Source organism: Lepisma saccharinum, chromosome 23 (assembly GCF_977018435.1).
Source record: "Lepisma saccharinum chromosome 23, izLepSacc3.1, whole genome shotgun sequence".
NCBI classification, from domain to species: Eukaryota; Metazoa; Arthropoda; class Insecta; order Zygentoma; family Lepismatidae; genus Lepisma; species Lepisma saccharinum.
The window spans coordinates 38,356,010-38,382,725 of record NC_139251.1 but is presented as its reverse complement, the minus strand read 5'-3'; the positions used below and the strand labels follow the sequence as shown (position 1 = coordinate 38,382,725).

At 38.0% G+C, this 26,716-nt stretch overlaps 1 protein-coding gene across 3 annotated transcripts in view; it reads right to left on the bottom strand.

The window, feature by feature from the left end:
* Window positions 1-4,631: 4,631 nt before the first annotated feature.
* The window catches only part of poe (E3 ubiquitin-protein ligase-like protein poe), a 206,180-nt gene continuing 184,095 nt past the window's right edge, over window positions 4,632-26,716 (bottom strand). For all 3 annotated transcript variants that reach the window (XM_083109941.1, XM_083109943.1, XM_083109942.1), the window contains 11 exons: window positions 25,691-25,924; window positions 23,613-23,894; window positions 22,641-22,754; window positions 21,055-21,189; window positions 20,329-20,565; window positions 17,314-17,552; window positions 16,498-16,659; window positions 15,496-15,654; window positions 11,843-12,161; window positions 11,329-11,488; window positions 4,632-5,310 (listed from right to left, as the gene is read on the bottom strand). In XM_083109941.1, the coding sequence (XP_082966067.1) occupies window positions 5,246-5,310; window positions 11,329-11,488; window positions 11,843-12,161; window positions 15,496-15,654; window positions 16,498-16,659; window positions 17,314-17,552; window positions 20,329-20,565; window positions 21,055-21,189; window positions 22,641-22,754; window positions 23,613-23,894; window positions 25,691-25,924 (2,106 nt within the window). In that variant the 3' untranslated portion in view covers window positions 4,632-5,245. The remainder of the gene's footprint in view (window positions 5,311-11,328; window positions 11,489-11,842; window positions 12,162-15,495; window positions 15,655-16,497; window positions 16,660-17,313; window positions 17,553-20,328; window positions 20,566-21,054; window positions 21,190-22,640; window positions 22,755-23,612; window positions 23,895-25,690; window positions 25,925-26,716) is intronic.

Sequence of the window (26,716 nt, the reverse complement as noted above, 5' to 3'; positions counted from 1 at the left end):
GCCTCTTGTGAAAGCTCTGCCCTCCTCTCCGTGACACCAAACACTTCCTCCAGAAAATCAGCACCCTTCCACCATTGCCCCCAAATACCATCTTTGCCACCATCGATGTCACTTCCCTCTCCACCAACATACCTCACTCCCATGGCCTCCGCTCCATAGAATTCTATCTCAATAGCAGACCCAAACCTCACAATCCCAGCACCAACTTCCTGACCCACCTAGCCCACCTTGTCCTCACTTGCAACAATTTCACCTTTGAAAACCAAAATTTCCTACAGATCCGAGGTACAGCCATGGGTACCAGAATGGCCCAATCCTACGCAAACCTCTTCATGGGCGAACTTGAGCAAGAGTTTTTGGCTACCCAACCCCTCCTCTGGCTCCGCTTCATCGACGACATCTTCATGCTCTGGACACATGGAGAACCATCCTTGTCAGCTTTCCTTGACCAACTTAACCACTTCCATTCCCTAAAATTCACCTGGACGCACTCCCACAACCAGACAACCTTCCTGGATGTGGGATGGCCAAAAGGATCCGGATCCGAAATATCTGGATCCATTTGGATTCAGATCCGGATCCAAAAGTTATGTATCTGGATCCGGATTCCAAAAATTACAGATCTGGATCCGGATCCGAAAATACAGGATCCAGATCCGGGTCTGAAAGTTTCGAATCTGGATCCGGATCTGAAAGTTCTAGGTCCAAAAATCTGGATCCGGATCCGAGAGTTTCGTATCTCAATCCCATTATAATATTACCACACCTTAAAAGGTATTATGATCTTCGATTACAAAGAAAATTTTATTAGTTAGTCCTACAATAATTTTTATCAAGTGTTGTTCCTAAAATACTTTGCTACGCATCGGCTAACACACTCGTGCACAAAAATAATCTTACTTGTTTAACATAAAATGTCAGAGGTGATTTTGTAAATGCCATTGAAACGAATATGTATTCATTCGAATGTATTGGAAATGAAAACACACATAAATGTGATCCATTCTATTCCAGGATGAAACCTTTAACACATATAACAAGATAGAAATGTTATACAAAAATTATACAATTGTTCTACAGTTAGTTTCACAAATTAAAATAAAACATTATAATATATGCAGTGTTATATAATTACAATGTGTAAGACTAACAAGGGAGGTTATCTAAGTGTCCCCCTCCGATTTCCATGAAACTTGGCAGGTGTATAGTGGGGCCCAATGGAATAAATATGTGTTTTTTTGTTTCAGCTAAAAAACAGTTTTAGGGGGCAAAACCCCCTCAAATGTCAAGATGAGGAAAAATTGAAGTGAGGATCTGTCCCCTGTGTCCCCCTCCGATTTCCATGATACTTGGCAGGTGTGTGTATAAATGGGCCCCAAGGAAGAAATACGTTTTTTTTTTTTGTTTCGGCTAAAAAACTGTTCTAGGGGGCAACCCCCCTCAAATGTCAATATGAGGACAAATTTAAGTGGGCATTTGACCTATGTGTCCACCTCGGATTTCCATGAAACTTTGCAAGTGTATAGTGGGGCCCAAAGGAAGAAATACGTGCTTTTTTTGTTTCAGCTAAAAAACGGTTTTACGGGGCAAAACCCACTCAAATGTCAAGATGAGGAAAAATTGAAGTGCGGATCTGACCCCTGTGTCCCCCTCCGATTTCCATGAAACTTGGCAGATGTGTGTATAAACGGGCCCAAATGAAGAAATACGTGTTTTTTTTGTTTCGGCTAAAAAACTGTTTTAGGGGGCAACCCCCTCAAATGTCAATGAGGACAAATTTAAGTGGGCATTTGACCCCTGTGTCCCCCTCCGATTTCCATGAAACTTGGCAGATTTATAGAGGGGCCCAAAGGAATAAATACGTGTTTTTTTTTTGTTTCGGCTAAAAATCTGTTCTAGGGGGCAACCTTCCCTCAAATGTCAAGATGAGGACAAATTGAAGTGGGGATCTGACTCCTGTGTTCCCCTCAGATTTCCATGAAACGTGGCAGGTGTATAGAGGGGCCTAAAGGAAGAAATATGTTTTTTTTGTTTCAGCTAAAAACTGTTTTACGGGGCAAAACCCACTCAAATGTCAAGATGAGGACAAATTGAAGTGGGGATCTGACCCCTGTGTCCCCCTCCGATTTCCATGAAACTTGGCAGATGTTTGTATAAACGGGCCCAAATGAAGAAATACGTGTTTTTTTGTTTCGGCTAAAAAACTGTTTTAGGGGGCAACCCCCTCAAATGTCAAGATGAGGACAAATTTAAGTGGGCATTTGACCCCTGTGTCCCCCTCCAATTTCCATGAAACTTGGCAGATTTATAGAGGGGCCTAAAGGAAGAAATAAGTGTTTTTTTTGTTTCGGCTAAAAATCTGTTCTAGGAGGCAACCCCCCTCAAATGTCAAGATGAGGACAAATTGAAGTGGGCATTTGACCTGTGTGTCCCCCTCCGATTTCCATGAAACTTGGCAGATGTGTGTATAAACGGGCCAAAATGAAGAAATACGTGTTTTTTTGTTTCGGCTAAAAAACTGTTTTAGGGGGCAACCCCCTCAAATGTCAAGATGAGGACAAATTTAAGTGGGCATTTGACCCCTGTGTCCCCCTCCGATTTCCATGAAACTTGGCAGATTTATAGAGGGGCCCAAATGAAGAAATACGTGTTTTTTTGTTTCGGCTAAAAATCTGTTCTAGGGGGCAACCTCACCAACCTCCAGCAAATTCCGGATCCGGATCCGAAAAAATTTAGGATCCGGAACCAACCGGATCCGGATCTGGCCATCCCTAGTGCACATCGAGAGAGGACACCTGACTACCTCCATTTACATAAAACCCACCAACCGCATGCAATACCTACACTTCTCCAGCTCCCACCCGTTCCACACCAAAAAAGCCATTCCATTCTCTCTTGCCCTCAGGGGACAGCGCCTAAACACTTCACCTACCTCCCGCCAGAATTATAACCTCCGCCTACACCAGGCCCTGGTCAACCGTGGATATCCCTCCATCCTGGTCACCAAGCAAATATCGCAAGCTGCCTCACACACCACTACCACCAAGAAACCTGTTGCCACCAACCCACCTGCACTCATCACCCAATATCATCCCCACCTCAACAAAATCAGGCACACACTGCACTCTCTTCTCCCAATTCTCCACAGTGATCCTGAAACCAAAAACATATTTCCCAACAAACCCAGAGTGGTTTTCAAACGCCCACCCAACCTCCAAAACATCCTGGTCCACAACACTCCTTCACCACACATCCAACACCCCCCTGCCCATAAATTCAACCGCTCTAGGTGCAAGACCTGCCCCATCCTCATTACCTCTCACACCCTCCAGGTGCACACGGCCACTGGCAAATTTACCCTCCATCCCAAAGGGACCTGCCATGCCTCAAACCTTATCTACATCCTCACCTGCAACATCTGTGGTGATTTTTACCTGGGGGAAACATCAACGGCCCTCAACCTCCGCATCAATAACCACCGCTCCTCCACCCACAACCTGGACTTCACTGTCGCCGTCCACACCAACCACCACAACATCAGTTTCAACTACTGCTTCCGGGTAGCGATCATCCATCTCCTACCCAACCAGCCAACACCTCTGTTCGCAAAAGATGGGAGAGGGCCTATATATCGGCCATGAGTGCAACCACTCCACCTGGCCTGAACAAGGCCACCCAGTAATGACTATCTCTCACCCACCATCCTTCCCAAGACATCCCATCCCTCCCGCCTCATCCTACACACTCACAGTTTACGACGAGCCTGGTGACGAAACAGTGTTTTTTTTTCGTTCTACGCACCGCTTCTTCTTCGATGGGGACCTGGCAACTCTGCAGGGCCCAAACTTCCGGTTCCGTCTCTTTCTCCTCACACCGATGATGCTACAAAGTTAGCGAAAATTTTGAATTTTTCTACTGTCCGGTGAGTGTTGATATATATATAAAGAAGGTAAAAGGAAACACTCACCGGACAGTAGAAAAATTCAAAATTTTCGCTAATTTCATAGCATCATCGGTGTGAGAAGAAATACATATATATGTACATATGTATTTAAAATATTTAATTTAAGGTGTGGAGTTTACCTTTGCCATTTCACTTACTCAAGACTCAAAATACATCTAGAAACACAAGTCACAAATGTTACGGAATATACTAGTCTACGAAAAATTGTTAATTGTATGAAAATTTCAAACTCAAATTTACCTAATCAAGTTCATGATATCTTATATTGCAATCTTCTGTCTGTCAAATTGTTCTTCAAAGAACACTAACAAAGTAAATGGATTTACAGAATTCTGTTTTATTTTCCATGCAGCTTTCTTTTCCTTCCTCAATAAAAATAAAATCTAAACTGTGAAAAACATTCCTCAGGGCATTTATAAATATGTACAAATTCAATAGGATTTGGAATAATAAAAGTTGCAACTTTTCACATCTACGGACAAAAATTCACGCATTAATTCCCAGAATTAAAGGATTCCCGATGAGTAGCCAATCTGTAATGATAGCAGACTGACTTGCCATTTGTGCTACTCAGCCCCTCCCTCTGGCAAGGTGGATCTACACGGAAGGTGGTGCAAAATGCAAAAATCAAATTTAGACTGTAATAACTAGACAATTAACATATTGTACATGTGTCATCTTTATTCCAAATATAACCATATACATAAATTACAACTGATCATCTCAAGATTAATTATAAGTGCAAATAAATAGGAAAAATACATGTTCGTTCTTCAGCAGCAAGCTATTTTTATACAACCACTATTATATAACATAAAATTCTTGCTTATAACACAGCACACATTAAGATATGAAAACACACTAAACTTTTCATTAAATGGAAAATAATAACAAACTGCCATACTACAGTAAATGAAATATGTATGTAATATATATGTATGTATGCAATTAAAAAATTAATTTTCCTTACGCAAAAGCAATATTGATGAGTAAGCACCATTGTTACATAACTTTCATTTGATTTCTTAAACCAGTATATTTTCAGCAATAGGCAGATATAATCACAGGCTGAAGCTTTCAAAATGTTCCACACACAAAAACCCTATTTTTAAACCTATTTATGAACCAGCAAAATAATGAATCATTAAAAGTAAAGAGTTCTCACAAATAACAAAAAATTGACTACAAATGAAATGAGAACTTGGATTGGAGGGAGGGGAGGGTCAACAGAAACTACAAACAAACCTATTACATGAAATAAAGATTGTAACATCCTGAATTTTACGGTGCTTCCTTCAGTGCATCAGCTAGATAGATAGGTGGGTTTGTAATTTCGCTAAGCAGACCTATAATGGGAATAAAAAAAATACTATAATTAACTAAATTAGTAATAACATAGTAATAACTTTATTCAGCTGTGTTAAACAACTTTATAGTTTAAAGACATCGAAGGTTAATTGACACTTCACTTCATGTTTTTGGAAGGCATTACCACTTTACAGCTATAAAAAAACACAAAAACTTAAAATATTGCTTCAATACAACTACAGGTACGACAGAAATCGTTATGTCTCTTCTACATCTACGTTGAATGTGCAGCACTTATTCCTCATGATACAAATAGATGTTCATCAACCATTATACAAGGTGATGCAAAAAGAAAGCATGTTTTTGGAATAAGTGTAACGTCGTTGATTTTCAAGATACAAACGTTTGATTTTCAAGATACAAACGTTTTATTAACACCAACAGTAAGAAATGCAGTTTGAATTGGTATACAGTGATGATTTAACCTTTTGCTGCCCAAGCGTCTCGAACGAGATATCCAAAAGTAACCCTCACGGAACCAAGCATCTCGATCGAGACGCTGTGTCAAGGTCATAGTTTTTACGTTATAACTTTTCTATTTTTGGCTAGAATTTCGATTTTATTTTTTTATATTGTTCCTAACACATGTATTTAACAGAAATGTTTTTTTTTGCATTTTTTTGTCTTCATGAAAATGGAGGGGGAAAGGTGGGAAAAGGGACTTCTCTTTTGCATCTCTTTTCAAGGCCAATTTTTTGCCGACAAAGGAAGACCGGCTTTGTTGTTCTAAAGCAATGCTTTTCACTCCCTCCTGCTAAGTGCTTTCGAAGGAAGCTTGTTTATCAGTATCGGATGTCAAAATGAAAGTTTTCCGTGAGGGGGTGGTGGGAGGGGGAGGGGGAGACTGGTTGTTGAATCTGCGTTGTGAGAATGGAATTTCGAAGCGCGCTGAAGGAAACCTTTGTTTTTTTTTAGCACAAGTGTCTACAAGTGGCAACAGGGGTTACCCAGCATTGTCTAAGAATAGAATTTCAAGCAGCTGTAAGAATTGGCGCTCATTTGTCACTACGTTCTAGCTTTTCGTCCGTGAATGTTGTGTGTAGGTGTCGTTTTGTGTCCAAGTGCGAGGACATTTTTTGGGTGAAGTGACAATTTTTTAAAATAATTTTTGGGGGTTTTCTCCCTTCCCCCTCCATATATACACCAAATTTGCATAAATTTTGCATTTTGTGCATTTTGACTTTTTTTTTCGGGGCCGGGGGGGGGGGGGGGAAACACCATTTTTTTAAGAAAAGTATTTTTGAGGGAATTTCCCCCCTTTCCCCTCCATATGTACACCGAATGTGCATAAATTATATATCGTCTAATTCTGTGATTCATTCTGCGTACAACGGTATATCTTTCATATCTCTAGTGCATTTAGTTTCTGAGCTATAGTCATTTCAAGGTACCGCTGCATTTTGAAGCTTCAATCAGTGGCATCCCGACCATTTCTTTTGGGGGTACAACTCAAGTTACATTGGTCATACGACAATGATGCAAATATTTTTCTGTGTCTTACATGCCAGGGATAATTTCTATGTGCATTTTGAACTTTTCATATCCTTTTTTTGGGGGTGGGGGTGGGGGGGGGAGAAACGCCATTTTTTTTAAAAAGTATTTTCAGTGGATTTCCCCCCTTTCCCCCTCCATGTATACGCCGAATGTGCATAAATTATATATCGTCTGAATCTGTGATTCATTCTGCGTACAACGGTATATCTTTTATATCTCTAGGGCATTTAGTTTCTGAGCTATAGTCATTTCAAGGTACCGCTGCATTTTGAAGCTTGAATCAGTGGCGTGCCGACCATTCCTTCTAGGGGTACAACTCAAGTTACATTGGTCATATGATAATAATGCAAATATTTTTGTGTTCCTTACATGTCAGCGATCATTTCCATGTGCATGTCGACACTGTCATGTACTTTTTTCTTGGGGTTAGGGTGGGGGAACCAATTTTTTTTTTGTGAAATTTTGGAATTTTGAGAGTTAGCCCCCTCCCCCCACCACATATATGCCGAATTTAAAAAAAATCATATAGTCTGAATCTCTGGTTCATTCCGCGTACAACGGTATATCACTCATCTCTCTAGGGCAATTAGCCTCCGATCTACACTCATTTAATTGAAACTCTGCATTTTACTCAAAATCGGCTCGGGCAATAGAGGCTTACCTGTGAAAAAGGCCTTGGGCGGCAAAAGGTTAAGTATGGAAGATGATGTCGGAAAGATGACATGAAAGATGTTGGCAAGGGCAATGTGGAAAACTTTGAGAGGAGAAGCTCTGGATGTGCGTACAGTAACAATGACGTTATCTTTCCGACATCACCTTAAATCATCACTGTATACCTATCCAAACTACATTTCTTACCGATGGTTTTGGTGTTAATAAAACATTTGTATCTTGAAAATCAACGATGTTACACTTATTCCAAAAACATACATGTATATTAGCATATTTTTTTTATAAGTGCTTGCGTGCTGTGGATAATTTGTGTATTTTTACTGCTATAACACTTGGGAACAAAAAAAAGATTTTATTTTGTGGCATAAAGTTTAATAACAGTTTCAGCACACAAAACAGCTGTGATTGCCAATTGTATGATTGGTTCAGTTGAATTGACTCCAGTTTAAAAAATAAACACACCATGGAAAATGTAGGAGGTAAAATTACTCCACGCTTTCTCGGTAATATCAAAATTTGATAATGGGCTGAAAATCCCATTAAGAAACTTATTAATATATTTTTAAATTGTTGCTAGGCAACTTATGAAGCATTGCTAGGCAATATATCTCCTATGTTTGTGGGATAGTCGTGCTAGAGAAAAGCATTGGACGATAAAAGTTTGGCCCCCAAGGGAAAATATTACAGTGGGAAAAGCTAATATCATTCATGAACCGCTGATAGATAGGGACAAAATCATCCTTCCGCCACTGCATATTAAACTTGGGTTGATAAAACAGTTTGTCAAGGCCTTAGATACAAGTGGTGATTGTTTCAAATATATATGCCACACTTTTCCAGGACTAAGTATAGAAAAATTGAAGGCAGGAATCTTTGACGGACCACAAATTCGTACACTTATAAATGATGCCAATTTTACAACTTACATGTCTTATATCGAATCTGAGGCCTGGCTGAGCTTTGTGTCAGTCGTCAAAAAACTTTTGGGGGAATGACAGAGCAGAAAATTACCGCGATATAGTTGGAAATATGTTGAAAAATTTTTAGAAATTGGGAGCTAATATGAGTGTGAAGATACATTTTCTACATAGCTACATTGACAGATTCCCTGAGAACCTTGGTGATATTAGTGAAGAACAGGGAGAAAGGTTCCATTAGGATATAAGGATAATGGAAGAAAGGTACCAGGGACGGTGGGATCGCCACATGATGGCCGACTACTGTTGGAGCTTACAGAGGGATTGTCCTAAAAAGCAATACAGCAGGAAATCGTATAGCAAACGTTTCACATAGTTTGTTACTTCATTGTGTACATATTTTCTTAATTATTATGATCATAGGCCTATATAAATTTATTTTTATAATAATTATTGTAATCACAAAAAGAAATAGTAAATTGTTGTTGGAAGTTCATTTATATGTATGTCTTATGTTTCCGCCATTTTGATTTAGTTGCATTTATTTCATAAATTAGAGCCAATTCAGGAAATATATTATTATATCATTATTCAGCAGCATGAAATCGCCCTAAATTAGCTCTCGAACACTGTGCCGCAATTTCACTGTTCCCCAGTGTAATCATTGGAAGTGACATGACATACTGATAAACAACTCCATAGTTTGGGATGGAATGAATTAAGTAAAATTGTTGGGTGCTTCTTCACATGTGGCCATTTGGCACCCTTCAATCTATATGGGGAAATATCCCCATATCTAAACCCGTTACCTTCAGAAAGGTTTAAAAGTGCAAGGTTGTAAAGACAGGACACACAACATATTAAAAAGGTAAGAACACACTAAAAGCCTCCTCACAGACAGTGGAAGAGATCGGCTCTCTCAAAAATCTAAAAACATTTGTTAAAACACTGTCGCAATCTGCAAACTAGGATGATCAACAGTTTGGAAAATTAAAAGTTGCCCAAGTATAGTAAAATTGGCACATTCAATAAAAATATGCCGAACACTTGACATTACAGACACGACACTGCAGAGTCCAGCTCTTGAGACGGTTGTGTCCAATCCACAGCTGAGTTAGAATAACTTCTTTTGAACTGCAGGGACAGTACGATGAATGCCATGTACCATTTGTGGGCTTAATAGCACGGAAATTGACATCAGCACTGACAGATAAGGACACTAGCATTTAAAAAATGTTAGGGATGGGCCGATATGAAATATTGGCCTACACTAGGGATGTGCCGAAGCCGATTACAGATGTATGAAAATCGGCCGAAATTGACATATCGGCATCGGTATTGGAATCGGCAAAAATCCGATATTTAAACCGGTAAAGATTATACTAGAGATTTTACCTTCTATTAAGTTTTATATTCTAGTTTTGTAAGATTTATTGAAAATTTGATTATGATTCGACATTATTGTAGAGTTTTTGTAATAAAATTATTGCAAACTCATTCAGAGGATCAACCTAACTATAAATCGGAAATAAAACAGTACATTGCTGAACCAAGATCTGCTGTTGTATTGGAAATTCAAAAATGAATATTCAAACCTGAAGCAGGTGCTGAGAAAATACTTGGGCATACCTGCTGCATCAGTATTCAGTGATTGAGTGTTCAGTGTTGATGAACAGATTTGAGATAAGAGAAGAAGTAGGTTACTTCCTGAAGTGCTTCCAAATCTCGTGTTTCTGAAGTTCAATCTAGCAGAACAGGAATGCATTTTGCATTTCAAAGAACTGCTTGTGTACTAACGTTTAATCTCTTGAGAATCCATGTTATTTTTAAAGGTTCACATAACATTTTGTAGATGCAAATGTACATTCGCATCTCTTGAGAATATATATGTATATACGTACAAATGATATACAATAGAAATGTACATAGCAAATTTATTTTTGTCATGCTGAAAATAACATCCCATTTCTGTTTAATAATCTTATGTATCGGAATCGGTTGAATATCGGCATCGGTATCGGTTCCAAAAATTATCGGTGAGTACATCGGCATCGGTAAATTTTCAGCTTCGTCACATCCCTAGCCTATACCAATATAAAATTTGAAATGGTCTTTGAAGAACCTGAATGGTTCATTGACCTCCTAATAAATGTGTGTTTCGGGTTGACTGCAGTGCAAAAGAAGTTCCTATTTAGACATAATTTTCTAAAAATTAGGGCATCGAGATAATCTACACAAATTTAACAAAATGGCAGCATTTTGCACTAAATTATAAGATATTTATTGATATATCGGATCGGTGAAATAATTGGTAATTTTACTGATAAACCGATACACTGATATGTATATATCAGCTGATACCGATAGAGTACCGATTAATCTGTCCCATCCCCAAAAAATTTTTAAAATGCATTTGTTAAAAATAGCATCAATAACTACATTGTTTTGTGATTCAATTATGTCGTACCCTCATATACATACAAATGAAGGAAAAAGCTAAGTGAAATATCATGTGCAGTTTTGAAGAAATGACGTGTTGATTGCTAGCTCGAGGTGGTGGTATCACCATGCGGAATATCAGCCGTTGTGCAATACCTGAGCTGTTCTAGATTTATAACACTAATCCTCTCAAGGTTAAATGTTCAATTCTATGTATCCTTTTGCACTATTTATAAATCTACACTCCTTTATTGTAGGAGTTGCTTTTATTAAGTATAGAATTTATTGGTTCTAAACTACTCAAGTAGAAAATTTTATTATATAATTGAAAAACTATCTCTGAGTACCTGAAATATGCCAAATATGTAACAAACACCGAAGAGAAAGGTATTTTTGAGTTACATATGCTGTGACGCTAAATTACAGTCACTTCTTACATACACTGTACAAGCAATTTAAGAAAGTAGCACGTACCTGAAACATCACAGAATTCTTCAAATGAAGTACACAAAAGCAATTCTTCTCGGTAAATAGCCAAAAGTTTCTCAGAAGATTTCAACAAAGCCTCATCATTGTGTCTAATGTAGTCTGCCAGGACAGCAGGCCACTGGTCATCAGATGACACTGGTACTTTCTGGAAGAAGAAAAAAGAACTATCAAGTTTCATCATGACAGAACAATGCAATATGTATGAACTAGAGCTGAGTAGATAACACCTTCAACTAATAACAATACTTGAATATTTCAGCAATTCACAGCTTTTTAGAATAGTTAATGTTAGACTAAGTATATAATGAGATGTTAATATTTTATTCACCATAAATTTGAATGTATATACACTACAAAACTTCATCAGGTGAAATGAATTAATTTATTAGTGGCAAATGGATTTTTCACACGGGAAAAATGATTTTATTTAATGAATGAATGAAACTCGCCATACAAAATCATAAATATACAGTAAATACGTGTGTGGGGAGGAGCTTACCTTAAAGAAGTGGCTGTAAATCCCATCGACAAGTCCAAAGAACACCAAATAGCTCTTGTATACAGTGTAATCCTTTACAGTATGATCAGAGAGTTTGTTTCCCCCTTGAGTATCGACAAAGCGTGACTGTGCAAGAATCAGAAGCCTCTTCAGATGTGCCAGCCTAGTGCTATTCCATCTTGCAGGTGGATGGAGCATAACAGACAGAACAGCCCAATACAATGGTCCTTCAGCTTCATATGCAGAGTCCACCCACTTCTCCGTTCCACTTTCCAGGTAACTGTTCAGGTTCTTCTCTTCACGTTGACCAGAGCGAGTTCTGTAGAAAATAGGAAAGATTCAATGGTACAGGGTGACCACTATATGCTACTTTCAATAAACAAATCATACTATATTAATCAACTATTTATATTAAAGCTCCCCCCTCCCCCCATTAAGAAGATATCCCTCTTTATTTCAATGTTGTCGATTCAAAGGGGTGATTATAAATTTCAAAGGTTCAAGCACATGTTTTCCCTATTTCAACCTTACGTATTATGAATTAAATATATTAAAATATAAAGGTATGTGTAATTCCAATGCATCCAAAAAAGTACAATTCAATTAAATGGTATGTATATATTTAAAATATTTAATTTAAGGTGCAGAGTTTACATTTGACATTTCAAATACTTAAGACTCGAAATACATTTTCAAACATAAGTCACAAATGTTACGGGATATACTAATGTACGAAATATTGTTAATTGTACAAGAATTTCAAACTCAAATTTAGTTAATCAACTTCAAGATATATCTTGCAATAATCTTCCGTCTGTCAGACAGATTGTTCTGCAAAGGACATTAAGAAAGAAAACATATGAAGAGAATTTTATTTTATTTCCACCCAGATTTCTTTTCCATCCTTGATAAAAATAAAAGCTAAACAGTGAAACACTTGCCTCAGGAAATTTATAAATATGCATAAATCCAATGAGGTTTGGATTAATAAAAGTTGCAATTTTTCACGCCTACAGAGAAAAATTCGTGCAGAATTCGCGGAGCCAATAATTCATGCACAATTCCCAGAATTCATGGTTCCTGGTGAGTAGCCACCCTGTGCTATTCTATTGGTTCTATTTTCTATTTCTGGCATTTTATGTTGCTTTCCTACTCCTGGGTATCAAGTTGAGACTGAATGACAAAGTAGTGAAATGGTGCCAGGCTAAACACAATTATATACATCCATTCCAAACCAGAGTTCCACCCTAGGACATCAGGCTTTGGAGCACATTGCACTCAACACACTGTAATGAATGCCAGCTAGCATAGGCACATCAGCATATCTGTAATATTGCTGATAATTTCACCAATCCAATATATCCATCCATAGTCTTTTCAGTGGAATCTTGATTTTACGTTCCCTGATTTAATGTTCTCCTGCATTATATATTCAATCTCGATGGTCCCAACATAGCAAAATGTTACAAAATTTCCCTCAATTTTACATTTTCAAGTCTTTTCACCTTGGTCCCCTGAAAAACATAGAATCAAAGTTCCACTGTAATTTAGTGCAAAATTCTGTCGTTTTGTTACATTTAATTTATTATATGTTCTATTTTTGAAGTGTAAATATCTATAGCATAATGATCCAATCAGGCTCTTAATGGAACGTTGCCAATTTTATATCAGATTGGTAGAATATTGTTATTAGTACATTGGATATCAATACTTGATTGGTATCAGCAAAATTTTCATCTTGGCTCATCTCTATTATAAAGGCATGAGTGTAATGCCCCTTCACTGATCATATTAAGATGTTCATTTATTTAGTGATTAAGGATGGATTAATATTAATTCACTGCACAACACGAAATTTGTCCTTTAGATGAAAATGTGTGATTATAATGTATGACAAAAACGAATCTGCAATTTGTTTCAGTGTATCACGTGTCATTTAGCCAAAAACACAAAATTTGAAAGTTACATAAGAAATGTATGTGACAATAGCCGAAAGTGTGTTTCTCCTGTGTTACAAAGAATGAATGCTCATTGGTATGACGGGATAAGATGTATGCAAGAAGGTTACATGAAATATTGTTGCTTCCTCTGTTGAGTGTGACAGTCGGGACAGAGATAATCATTATGTCCGTAAACAATGGCTGCCACACAACGACAGGCATCAAGAACATTTCACGAGATAACATTGACAAGCCCCAAAATGTGGGATGCAGTAACGAGGAAGAAGTTTCACACGATTAAGCCCACCATAGGTGCATGGCGTTCCTCTCTTTCTCTCTAGTCAAGAAGAAGTTCTTACTCAACTGAGTATTAGACACAGCCGTCTAACCCATGGTCACTTGCTGCAAGGGTTCGACCTTCCATGTGCTGTATTTGTAATGTCGTTTTAAGTATTCTACATATTCTTGTTGATTTTGCTTTCCTCCGGCAAACTTCTAATCTCGCCAGCTGTTTCTCATCCCTGGGAGATGATGACACTGTTTTATCAAATGATTTTAGCTTTAGCTGGTCTGTGAGGAAGCTTTTAGTTAATTCGACTTTTTAATGTATTGTTTTTGTCTTGTCTACAACCTTGCGCTTTTTACAACCCTTGTTTTAACATTTTAAGTAAGAATCTCAGAGAAGGGGAATATTTCCCTGCATATATTGAAGGGTACAAAATTGCCACACGTGCAGACGCAACCAAAAATTTTAATATAATCATTCAGAATGTCTTTCTGTCCCATTACACATCAAGCTCGGTTTAATGAAAATCTTCGTCAAAGCACTAGGACGAGGACAAGCTTTCAGGTACCTCTGGACGAAATTCCCACACTTAAGTGAGGCAAAGGTTATGCAAGGTGTGTTTATTAACACACAAATTAGAACCGTTCTTCATGATGGTGTGTTTGATGGTCTATCATCAGGGACACCCCTACAGATATGTACAAACGTAAATGCTCCACAAAATTAAGAGGCCATTGTTCATGACACGGTGCATTGATTTCATGTCATGGGGTGCCACATGTTACTCAAATTACACTTTCTGGACTCACGTGTAGGCTTTTTCCTGCAAAAGCTGGGAGGAGTCATTGATGACATGGGGAAAGGTTCCACAACCACTTCAGAAGACGTTGGAACAGCAGTATGCTTACTGACTATTGTTGGTCTATCACCAGGGAGACCTCTACAGATATCAAGCGTAAATGCTCCACAACGTCACGTTCGTAGGTATCGTTACTGTGTTTTCTTACTGTACAGTGTATTGTAACATGCCTTTCTCGCATACTTGTAGCAATGAATAAGGTGGCTGTCCAATGAAAATGATGCGTGATAGAAGCATACGGTTTTCATACTTGATTTCTGTATCCTTTGTTTAGTCCAAATCACATGATTTCATCTAAAGGACAGAAAATGTCTTCAAATTTGTTGTGCAGTTTTATTTGAAACTCTCCCATGAAGAGAGTTTCCACTTGTTTTCCCTAAACAAATTGCCTGAACTTAAATGCCTGATCGTCAAGAGACATATACATTTTTTTCCTGATCTGATTAGATTAAATTGTGGAAGGGACAAACACAAAGGCAAACCCATGGTCAGACCGCGACTCAAAATATTTGGTCATAAAGCCAGTCCATAGCTATGCAGAAAAAAAAAATAGCTTAAAGAAACTTACGTATTAATAACATAGAGTGCCATGTGGATGAGATAAGGGATGAGATGCATATTTGACTGTGGACCACCTCCGCCAGTGTCGTCATGGAATGACTTCTCCTGGGCAAATCTCAGCAGCAGCAGCTTCAGATCATGAACTGTGGAAGAATATCCGATGTCCCTGCAGAAGAAATAAATCAAGATGATAATCAAATATTAACAGAATATTCAACAAAATAATTTTCTTATTAAAAAAAAACCTTTGCACTGAAACTCTTCATTTTTTTACATGATGTGTTCACGAAAAAGTTTGGGGACTTTTTTTAAAAATATTTCAACAGCATAAAACTGGTTGAAGGACAAACATCTTGCCAACAAAACCATGAAACAGCCCTTGACACATTGCAATTGTTGATCGAGCTGGATGCACTGGAGTCCAGTCTTGCTTAAGTGTGAATCCATCTTCGCCAAAGAGCTCAGCCGCCCACAGTTCCAGCGAGTCACTGAGAATGATTTGCTGATAACTAGCATGCTGATTTTGACATTCTGACTGATGAACAGAAAGGCATTTTTCCCATTGCACAAAACCACCACAGATGCCGTAAAACGATAGCAAGCAACAACTTTTGCAGCAACGAAATTCATCTGTCCATTTGTCAATAATTGACGTTGGTTTTGACAGTTGTGCATGCTCCACGATGAAAATCTTCTCCGCAGTAAAAATAAGTTTTTGAAGACAATCACCAGCAACCAATCGAAACTAACAACATGCTTTTTCCAACAGCTTTTGTTTCATTTCATTGGTGCGGAAGTGATTGCAATCACATTTTCTAGTCTAAAATTAAACCAAGAATTAAAAAAACAAAAAAAAACAAAAAAACAGAATATTTAAGTACAAATATAACACGAGAAAAATAGCTCAAAACAAGTCTCCGAGCTTTTTTTGCCACCCTGTATATAACATCCCCTTCACAAATATACTAAGAATTAAATACAAAATGACAAGAGTCCCTTTATAACCTACCTGTGTCCTGTACATTCTTGAAGGTAGGTGTTGTGACGAGCCAAACAGCTAGCAAACTGTGATTCTGGAACCTGCGGTCCCCACAGAGGCAATAGGCCATTGCACTTAGTATTTGCATTTTGCAGTGCTGCAGACTCCCACTCATCTCTAGCACGTGCCAATCTGAAAGAAAAACAATTGCCTGTCTTACTTATCAGCAATTATAGTCCTGGCAACACTGTCTCAAAAGAAAAGTTCTTGTTTACATTCGCTTATGGGCAGTACATGACAACCAATTGCCATGGTGCCTAAAAATTGACACCTGGCACTTGAATTTTTAAATTCAGTTCTAGAAGAAATATATATTTTTAAATATCAGAGGTGTGCTTATGGAAATTTCCATTACCTAATTTTTAAATGATAAGTACAGTATGCCCTGTAGCAGGGGTGGTCTAATCGGTATGGAGGGTCTGGCTGCCACACGTGAGACCTGGGTTTGATTCCCAGGGTGGGTGATCTAAGGTTGGAATTTTTCCAGCCTTGTCTCCACATAAAGCAGCTCTGGGGCTCACCCAGCCTCAAATCAATGGGTTCCTGGGGGCAACTCTGGGCGGTAAAGGTGGCCAGAGTGTGGTGCTGATCACATCACCTCCAAAAAAATGGCAGAGATCGAGAATATGCGGGACCCTACCCCCACATCGCCTAAATGTGCCTTCATGACACGGTGCTATATGCACGGGGAACTTACCTACCTTACAGTATGCCCACATAACTTCAAAATAGCTCTCAAATACACAAACAGCGTTAAAGATGTAGGGAACACTAATAATACTGTACCTTACTGCCGCCATGTGACAGTCAATGTGAACAACGTTGAAGTGGGTAACAGTGCTGTAACCAACAGTCTTCCTTGGTTTCACCTCAAACTCTTCTACATTGCATCTTTTTGTGAACGTGTAGATTCCAAGGGTCTTGGCTGGTTGGAACTTATAACCTTCTCGACAGATCACGCACACTAGTCCAGTCTCCTCTCCTAGATCTTCCATCTGCTGCAGAATTGCGCTCTTTGCTGTTACCTGAAGGCAAAGGCTTTAAATAATGAAATAGGAAATACTAAACAGACACTGGAGAATATCAAAATTTATCAAGCCAATACCACTTTCAAAAGATACACTTCCTGCTTCTCACCGACAGGGATACCAATGCTTGAAACTTGTAACAATTAGTTGTTCAAATTAATGATTGATTGAATTGGGTCATTTTACATTGCTTTCTGACACTTTTGGCTAATCGTGAAGATGAGTGATGATGTGATAAAATTGATGAGACACTCACAAAGAGCAGTCATGCCCAGGCCATAATTTCAACCTGGGACCCCTGGCATCACAGTACGTTGTGCCACAGAGGCCAGCTTCAAATAGTGATTAACATCAGCATGTATGCACAGTTGAGACTCAGTTCTGCGTAATTCTGTTTTATACGTAAATTACTGTAGGTCCCAGCATAATATAATTTAAAAACGTGTTAATTAAACCTTATTTGTACGTAATGCATTTACACGTAATTTGGTGTTATACGTACCAATTTTCATAAAATAAAGTTGATTTGTACGTAACCAAGCTACATCAATGTCACAGAAGTGACAGTTTTCAGTTTCTTGGTCGGCCATGAACAAGAGAAAGAGGGAAGTTACACATTTGACCAGAAAGTCAAATTTTTACAGGAAGATGATGCTAATCCACATAAAAACTAAAATTGAAATAACTGAAGATCTAGGCATAGCTTATACCACACTTTGCAGTTATTAGTAAAAAAAAAATGCTATTTTAGATTATTTTTTAACATTAGGTAGTAAATCAATACTGTCTACTGTAGTATTTCAGTGTTTCAAAGTGTTCACTAATAAAGTGGCAAATGTAGTGTATTTAAGAATCAAACTTTTAGATTCGTTAATTTACCAATTTATGACAGAAATAACCTGTATTACGTAAATTTTGTTCCTCAAAATAGATACACAGTAATTACAGTATTTTAATAATTATATGACATGGTATCTAAATCTGATTGTAAGTAATTCTCAATTACACATATGATTTTCTCTTCACCTTGACATACATATAACTCAGGTTCAACTGTATTACATTAATTTACTAGAGTTTTTGCTTTAAAATATTCATAGAAGTACATCAGAATATTGTCCTCCTCCGTGGCTGTGCGGTCTAAGGCACCTTGCTTTGGACGGCGGCTGAGGGATGGCATGGGTTTGATCCCAGGTTCAGTCTCCAGGAATTTTTGGCCTGTGTATAGGGCCGGTGGCAACCCACCATCCTGAGGAAATTGGGGAGCTTCGAATGAGTAAGCGTAATCCGGTCGTGTAGACCTAATACAACAGCTGGGGATACATCGGGCTGACCCCCAACTATTCCAATCCTGGTTGAAGATCTCCATGCTTAGAGGTGACGAGGGAAAGCGTGGGAGGGAGACCGGCAGCTGGTAAGTAAGCCAAGGCCCTTCATGGGCTGTTACACACAGGATTATTATTACATCAGAATATTAAAATAATTTGTCATTATAATGAAGTTAATTTTTTCACACAATGCTGGTGAAAACCACAAAAAAATCAAATATTTGCATAATTCCCTGGATAACCTGACTCCAAATTCCAAAAAAGTATTGGCAAAAAAATTCAACCAATACTTTCCAATACCAATACCACTGATATAGACAGATTAATAAATACTTTATTGGTATTGGTTGAAGTTCATATTGGTTCATCCCTTGCTGGGGCTATGAGGTATGGTGACCTCATCACACATAGGATCTCTCCAAGCATTTAAATCAGAGATCTCTGTGGGTTGGGGTAAGGGATGCAAGAAGTGACAGAAGGTGGTACGCTAGTTGTTGATCCTAAAAGCCAATGCAGATGCTTCAGGTTAGTATGTAAATGAGATTGGAGGCGTGACAGTCTCCTCAGGGCAAAATAATCTGGATACTAAAGACCACACGATGAAAACTGACTTGGATTTCTATTCTTCACCTTTGAGTTGGAAGGCAGGGAGAGTTGCATAAACCTTTGAATAATCAAGTTGGTCCAGTTGCCATGGTGATGGGAAATTCTTGTGGTATACTGCACTGCCACACTTATGTCTCAGAGCAACATTTCAGGGTCCATGGACTGTGAGTGAAGGGTGCATGTTGACAGGAGATGGTATCTGTCTGAGTTTCGGTCTTAAGTCCATATGCACAGTAAGGCTAATCGAAACTGGACCTAGAGTTTAAAGTAGGATCCGAACCACTTGTGCCTCCACCAGGTATTGAACCTGGGATGCTTCATTACAAGGTGACGACTTTACTACTACGCCAGCAGGGAGGCAGCAGATGGTGTCATTTACAACTGGGCAAAAATCAGGGATGTGGTAAAACTGCTTTTTGCACTTCGAAACTCACACATCTGAAAAAAGTGTGTCTTTCAGCTCACAATAAAACTGTTAAGGAAAAGAATATAAAACACAAAATATTCTGCATGTCTGTGCAACTGCTTGCAAATTAATTTAAATTCATACAATGCTTTTACAATTTTGGGCTTTTATGTCCGATCATCTGTTGATTACAGTTCACATCATCATACATGATGCAAAATTGCACCCTGATAGTTCAAAGGAGTAGAATAAAAGCATTGAAAATATGAATAACAATGTTTATGAGTTTGAAATATCAAGCTACCAAGTAATTCTATAAAACTCAATCGATGCATGGTTTCAAAGCTAATTTTCATGTGGGAATTACAAAGTAAAGAAGTGTTAAAAGTTTCAATAGGAACGGATAACTTCTTTTAATGAACTACCAACCCACCTGTCCTTTCTCATTGGTTCTCATTCCCAGTGCTCCCAGCTGTTTCTCTCTCATAGCCATCGCAAGCCGCTTCTTTTCTGCCCTGGTCTGCTGCCGCACTTCCTCAATGCGGTTTGCGACATCTGGATGGCCTCTCAGAGCTTCAAGCAAATTCTCGGCTAAAGATCCCACGTGCTCATCTGATGAAACCTGCTCCAAGCGGTGGATGATGGGGATGCAATCGGCTGCCACAGCCAACTGAAAAGTTAAAAGGAAAAGGTGCTGTAAAGCTTAGGGTACAATCTTCTTCCATCTAATTGTGAATTATAGTCTCAGAGATCTAGTGCTTTTAAGCACAGTAACCTGCCAGTTTACAGCAAAAGAAAATCCAAAACAAAAACAAACTATCGAGTCAACATGTTAATTCCATATTTGCAGGTACAGTCAGAAGAAAAATGTCATTTTTATGGAACCATTAACACAAACTTTAAAATTTGTACAATTTAAATTCCTTTTTGGAAAAAAACCAAGACAATAGTAAAAATCAAGAGGGAATACATACTCATGTCAGTTGGAATTTGTGGGTTTTCTGCAAGTACCTAACAATGCTAATTTTCGCCTGACTGCACTTAATGTAGATATGAATTTCTTTTTATTTAGATTAAACTTGAATATGCAATTCTGGGTAATTAGGTGCTTGCTCTCTATCATAGATGATAATTATCAAGTAATTGATCACTAACTCACCTGTGTTGGTTCATGCTCGGTAGCCAATCCTGTGAGGAACCGAAGAATGTACTTCAGAGCTGGTTTTGAAATGAACTCCTTCCAGTCATCACTGTCAGCCCTTAGCAATGTTGGTTTAACCGAGGGAGCATGCATCTAGAAATAAACACAGCACAAAATTAGCTGTACTAACAGGTCACATCACAGAAATAAACGGTCGTGGAAACAACAGGGTAACTAGATCAAATGCCAGGTGATGATTTAATTTGTGATATTTGAAATATAGTTGTCTGTGTGCATCAAGTGCAAATTCTGCGAAGTTTGTTGAGAGGACTACTCATAATTTTTTTTAACCCTTTCATTGCTGAAACCACAATAAGATGTTCTGTGAAATGGGTGTCCACCATGCTGAACTTGTAGCTTAAGTGGTGCAACTTATCGCTACCATTGCACCTCTCTAACCACATGACTACAAGAATCCCAGGGGTGTCATAGATGGCATCTACCAAGAAGTTTCATTATCTGTGCTACCTTACAGAAGCAGAATTACTACCTACATATGAATCAGGCGACGAACATTCAAATTTTGATGAATTACCTATTTAGTTTTGACAGTGAAGACATAGCTGATGCTAATGTAATGTAAAAAAAAAAGGTAAAGTGTTCACCTGTGCTTAGCACCATGCCATGAAGGCATATAGGGGGTGTGGGGGTAACGCCCCACACTTTCTTGATCCGGTCGTGAGTGGGGGTGATGTGATCAGCATCACGCCCCTGACCGCCTTTAACCCCCAGGGTTTCCCCCTGGTATCCACGTCATTCGACGTTGGGTGGGCGCCGGGGCCGCTTCCAACATTAGAAAAGTTCCCGGATTTGAACCGGCCGGGGATCGAACCTGGGACCTTTAGCATGGTAGGCGGCCAGTATATGTAATGTACCACGATATAATCCTAATAAAATAATTAATAAGAAGGAGAATCATACTTATGATGAGTAATGTGGTAAAAGTATAAAATTTATTTAATATCTCATTTCCATCAATTTTGTGTGAGAAAATGTGATTTACAAGACATCCAGATATTGTTTATCTTCACATATCATCTGTTAAGAACTACATTAAATCAAACTGGATTAATAATTGTAAAATTTATTAAGCACAGTACATCTTGTCACAGGAACATATCTTCAGCAGTGAAAGAGTTAATGTTGCTTTTCTTCCACTTTCTGGCTAATCGTGACAATGCAGTTAAGTGATAATAATTGATGAAGGGAAACTCACAAATTAACACTCATGCCCCAGCCTGAGGTTGAAACCAAGAACCATTGGTGGCGACAAAAGGTAAAAGAGCACTAACTGTATGGCAACACAGCAGACCAATCACCTGATTTAATATATTAAGGTAGTGAAAGGATCATTCAAGGTCTTCATTGAATATGTATAACTGGTCAACAGTGATACTAAACTGAAAAATAATTGGATCAGCACAGTGATTATAGTTTACACTGGCCTGTTGCACTGGAAATTTTGCATTAGCGGTGTTCAGCATAATTTAAAATTCAATGTAAAACTAACCACTACAGAATTACAGTTTTACTAAATTACTTACAGTTATGTATTCTAGAGCCTGCCGTACTATACCCAATGATATGATATGGTCCTTTAATGTGTTTCCAATGGAATTCCTTTCTATACCAGATGTGAGGATGCAAAACAGTTCCAACTGAAAACAGAGAAAATACATTAATATGTAAAGTACCATTAAAAATGCAATCAACATTGATTGTACAAAGTGCACATTCCCTCTTTTCAATTTTCTGTAAAGCACAAACACATTGCCTAATTGGAGGTCAAAAAAATTACTAAATACTCAATAGTAAAAGGTATGCCTAGAGTAGACAAATTATGTGAAACATTTATAAATGAAGAAGTTGTAGTGGGTTGCTGGACAAAAATAAGCAATGTATACTGTATATAGACATGTCACGGTCACCCTTTTCCCTGTGCCAAATATTGTACTGAAAAAATAAAATGGGAGTGGTTTCTATTTAAGATTACCACGTCATATTTATTTTTAAAACATTAACCCGGAACATTTTTTTCTACAAACTACTGGAATAACAAATTTCTTCTTTGTGTAGGTTCACTGTCAGATGATATCCATGTTTTACTCCCTGGTGATCAGTTCTGCCTGATACCATGATTGTAGTGGGGGAGAGTTTAGGAATTTGCAATGCTGCCATATTTCTGATTCCGATCTTGTCCTACAATGAAATTGCAGGCTGGGGAAGGGGTATTTTTTTTTGCGAATGGGACTGTCTCAAATATGGTATGTAGTCTACATATACCAAAATTCAGTAATTTCAACTTTTGTCGAATGTTGGACTACACTATAGTTATTGTTAACTTCTTTTAATAATTGTAAGTTTTTGTAATCAAAATGAGGTTAAATCATTCTGTGCACATTTAGTAACTAAATGAATTAAATAATTTCACAAAATTTAGGCATCAAATCTTATAATATAAAACTTATAACACAGTTACTTAGAAACCTCTTACACAGATGAAATCATTGGCTTACCTTTTGCTCGTCTTCTGTGGTATGTTCAAAGTCAAATTTATTAAAGTTCAAGCTCCCTTCAAAATGCTTTATGAGCAAAACCATTTTTTCTTCATTGCCGTAAGTGAGAGCAGCCAAGACCCTGGACAAATGAAGCAATACTGACGAATTACTACGGACACCGGATGCTGTCGTGCAAGTTAGCAGGGCTTTCACATGCTCCACTCCTCCAAAGGTCTGCGAGAACTTCAAGAATGATTCCGCAGACTGGGATGCTGCTTTAGAGAGGACTGTCTCCATTATCTGAAGAGAGAAAATTTGCTTAAGCCTCTGCATGTGGTTTGCAATATTGTGAGAAAACACACAAAGTGAAGTTGAACATGCTGCTTGAATATGCACATAAGAAGTTCATTCTACTTCATCATCTATCAACTCTGGGACATAAGGGGCTGACCTTCTTGAAAGGCACCCAAAGTCAATCTCTCATCCACACAGTGTGCAGTCGAACGAGACTGTGGTGACTGTCACCTCATCAATTTCAAAAAGTCTATTTGTGCTTGTGACGGTACCCTCACCCATTTCATAAAAACACCACTCATTATAATAATTAGTCAAAAGTGGTAGAACATACTTCATTTATAAGACTTATAAATAAAACACATCAAGTAAATCAAAATCAATTTATCACCCTTGTGAAAGACACCAATCATTATAAAGTTTACAATTTTTTAAAAAAATATTAGGATGGGCTGATATGAATTTTCTCTGATAACGATAAAGTACAGATATAAAATTTACTGATACTCATAACTAATACTCCATTGACTGATTGATTTGGTGTTTTTCAAGTCCACTTTATGCACATTAAGGCTAATCACGACTAGACCTACAATTTAAAGTGGAATCCAAACTACTATATGCCTCCACCGGGTATCGAACCTGGGATGCCTCGATTACAAGGTGACGATGCTACCACTGTGCCATTAGAGAAGTACCCAATATTCTATTGATCTGATATAAAAATAAATGTATGTTATCAGATGACTGCAATGCAAAAGAAGCTGCATATTTACACATCTACTTTTTTAAAAAGTAGGAAATGGAGATATGTTTATGTCCATTTTGTCACAGAAATAATAAACTTTCAGGATAATACACAGAAAAGTGTTTGCAAATAAATAGCACATTTCATGTATAAGAGTTAATTTTTGCACTATTTTGTGACACAACGTGTTAGAAAAAATGCACTTTTCACCTACAGAAATCATTTAAAATGTACATTAGAATGTATAAGCTCACTGCTGATATTAGGGATTCATTACAAGTAGTACTCTCTGATACAGATGATATTCAACCTACTCCCAACGCGAAATTTTGTCAAAAAGTTGAAAATCACAAGTAACAAAATACCGTATTTACTCATGTATAATGCGCACTTTTTCCCAAAATTTTTGTCACCAAAAACTGTGGTGCGTAATATGTACGGAATAATTCGGAGAGCCAACATAAAACCGTACATGGTCATTCCATGATTTTGTGACACCTGCATTGATTTTTTATTATATCATGTTATATATCGTTGTAAAGCTTGAATTCTGTAGTTTCTGAATATGGCAACAGTATTCCATTCAAGATGGCGACACTAACGTGCAATGCAGTTGAAATAAGCCCATCACGAAATGAAGGAACGTTCTGATTTTTATGGTACTTTGGATGAACAAAAAGATAAGGAAAAATAATAATTAAAATGTATTACTGGCCAAATAATATGACATGTTTGGAGTGTGTAATGCCTGAATGGAAGAAATCGTTTGCTGCTAATGGCTAATTTGAAGGTCCTGAATGCGCCTCCTACAACTAAGAAAGCAATTTCTTGCACCTGAATTATACTGCACATTATATATGAGATATAATTGTTTGTCACTTTTCCCTATCAAAAACCAGGGTGCGCATTATACACGCGTAAATATGGTAATAAGAAAATGACGAAACAAGATGCCAAAAGCAAAAACTGGAGCATTAGTTAAGTGCTTCAAAGCAGTTGCTGTTAAAGTTAAAACTTAAATAATAAAACATGCAAATCTTGCGCGAATACTCACGTCCAGTAACTGTTCTGTGATCGTGCTGCCTTGGCCCTGACCAGTTTCCGACTCTGTTGACAAGCACAACTGCAAGACTCCCAGGAACACACCAATGGCTCCCAACTCAGGCTGGGTCAAGACCTCCTGATTCTTACGGACTTTAACACACAAAAGGAAAAGCTTCAGGAGAACCTGCAATAGTGGCCGAGCTCGGCTGATGTCTGTGATGGCAGATAATCTGTTCAGCATTATCTGGTAAGAAAAAAAGTATTTTATTAACACGTTCACATATTTTCATAAAAAGAAGACGACTTGTTCTAAAAATAGATAAAACTGAATAAAATTTCTTGGTGGATAATTTTGTTTCTAGTAAATATGTCCAGTGGTTCAACAACTTACCCTTTTTAAAGGCCTAGCAAAAAGAAGAAATTCAAGATTCTATCTGCCGATTGAGTGATAAAATTGACACCGACTATAGTTTGACACAGATGAAATTTAAATGGAAAGAAATGGAAGAAACTTGCAACAAGCACTATGATTTTTTATTGTTAATACAATAAATAATATAGTGTTCGCCATGCTTTTGCGACTTTACCTCACCCCTCTTCCAGTCGAAACTGCACGTTTGACAGTCGAAAGTGTTGCCTATCTTTCCCTCTACTCCTCTGGGTATGTTCACTGTATTACCCAGCGGCATGAGTGTGAGGGAGGGATGGGGACTAAACTCAATCTTTCACCTCTAAAAATGTTCAAGGGAGCAATGGAAGAACGTACACCCTCTCCCTGTCGTTTTAGGGGTGGGGAAGGAAGTGGCAAGATGCTTGGCAACTCCGAACTAGCCCTCCTTTGTCAGTGTGCACTACACTCCTAGATTTATGTCTGTGGTTTTCTCTTGGATTGGGGAAACTAAGGGCATTTTAGCTTGGCAAACCAAATATATTGGCATGTAGTATAAACTGCTTGTATACATAAATTAATACAGTGAATCCTCGATTTTACATTTTTCACGGGTCCAAGCTTAAAAACTTAAAATGTGGGAAAGTA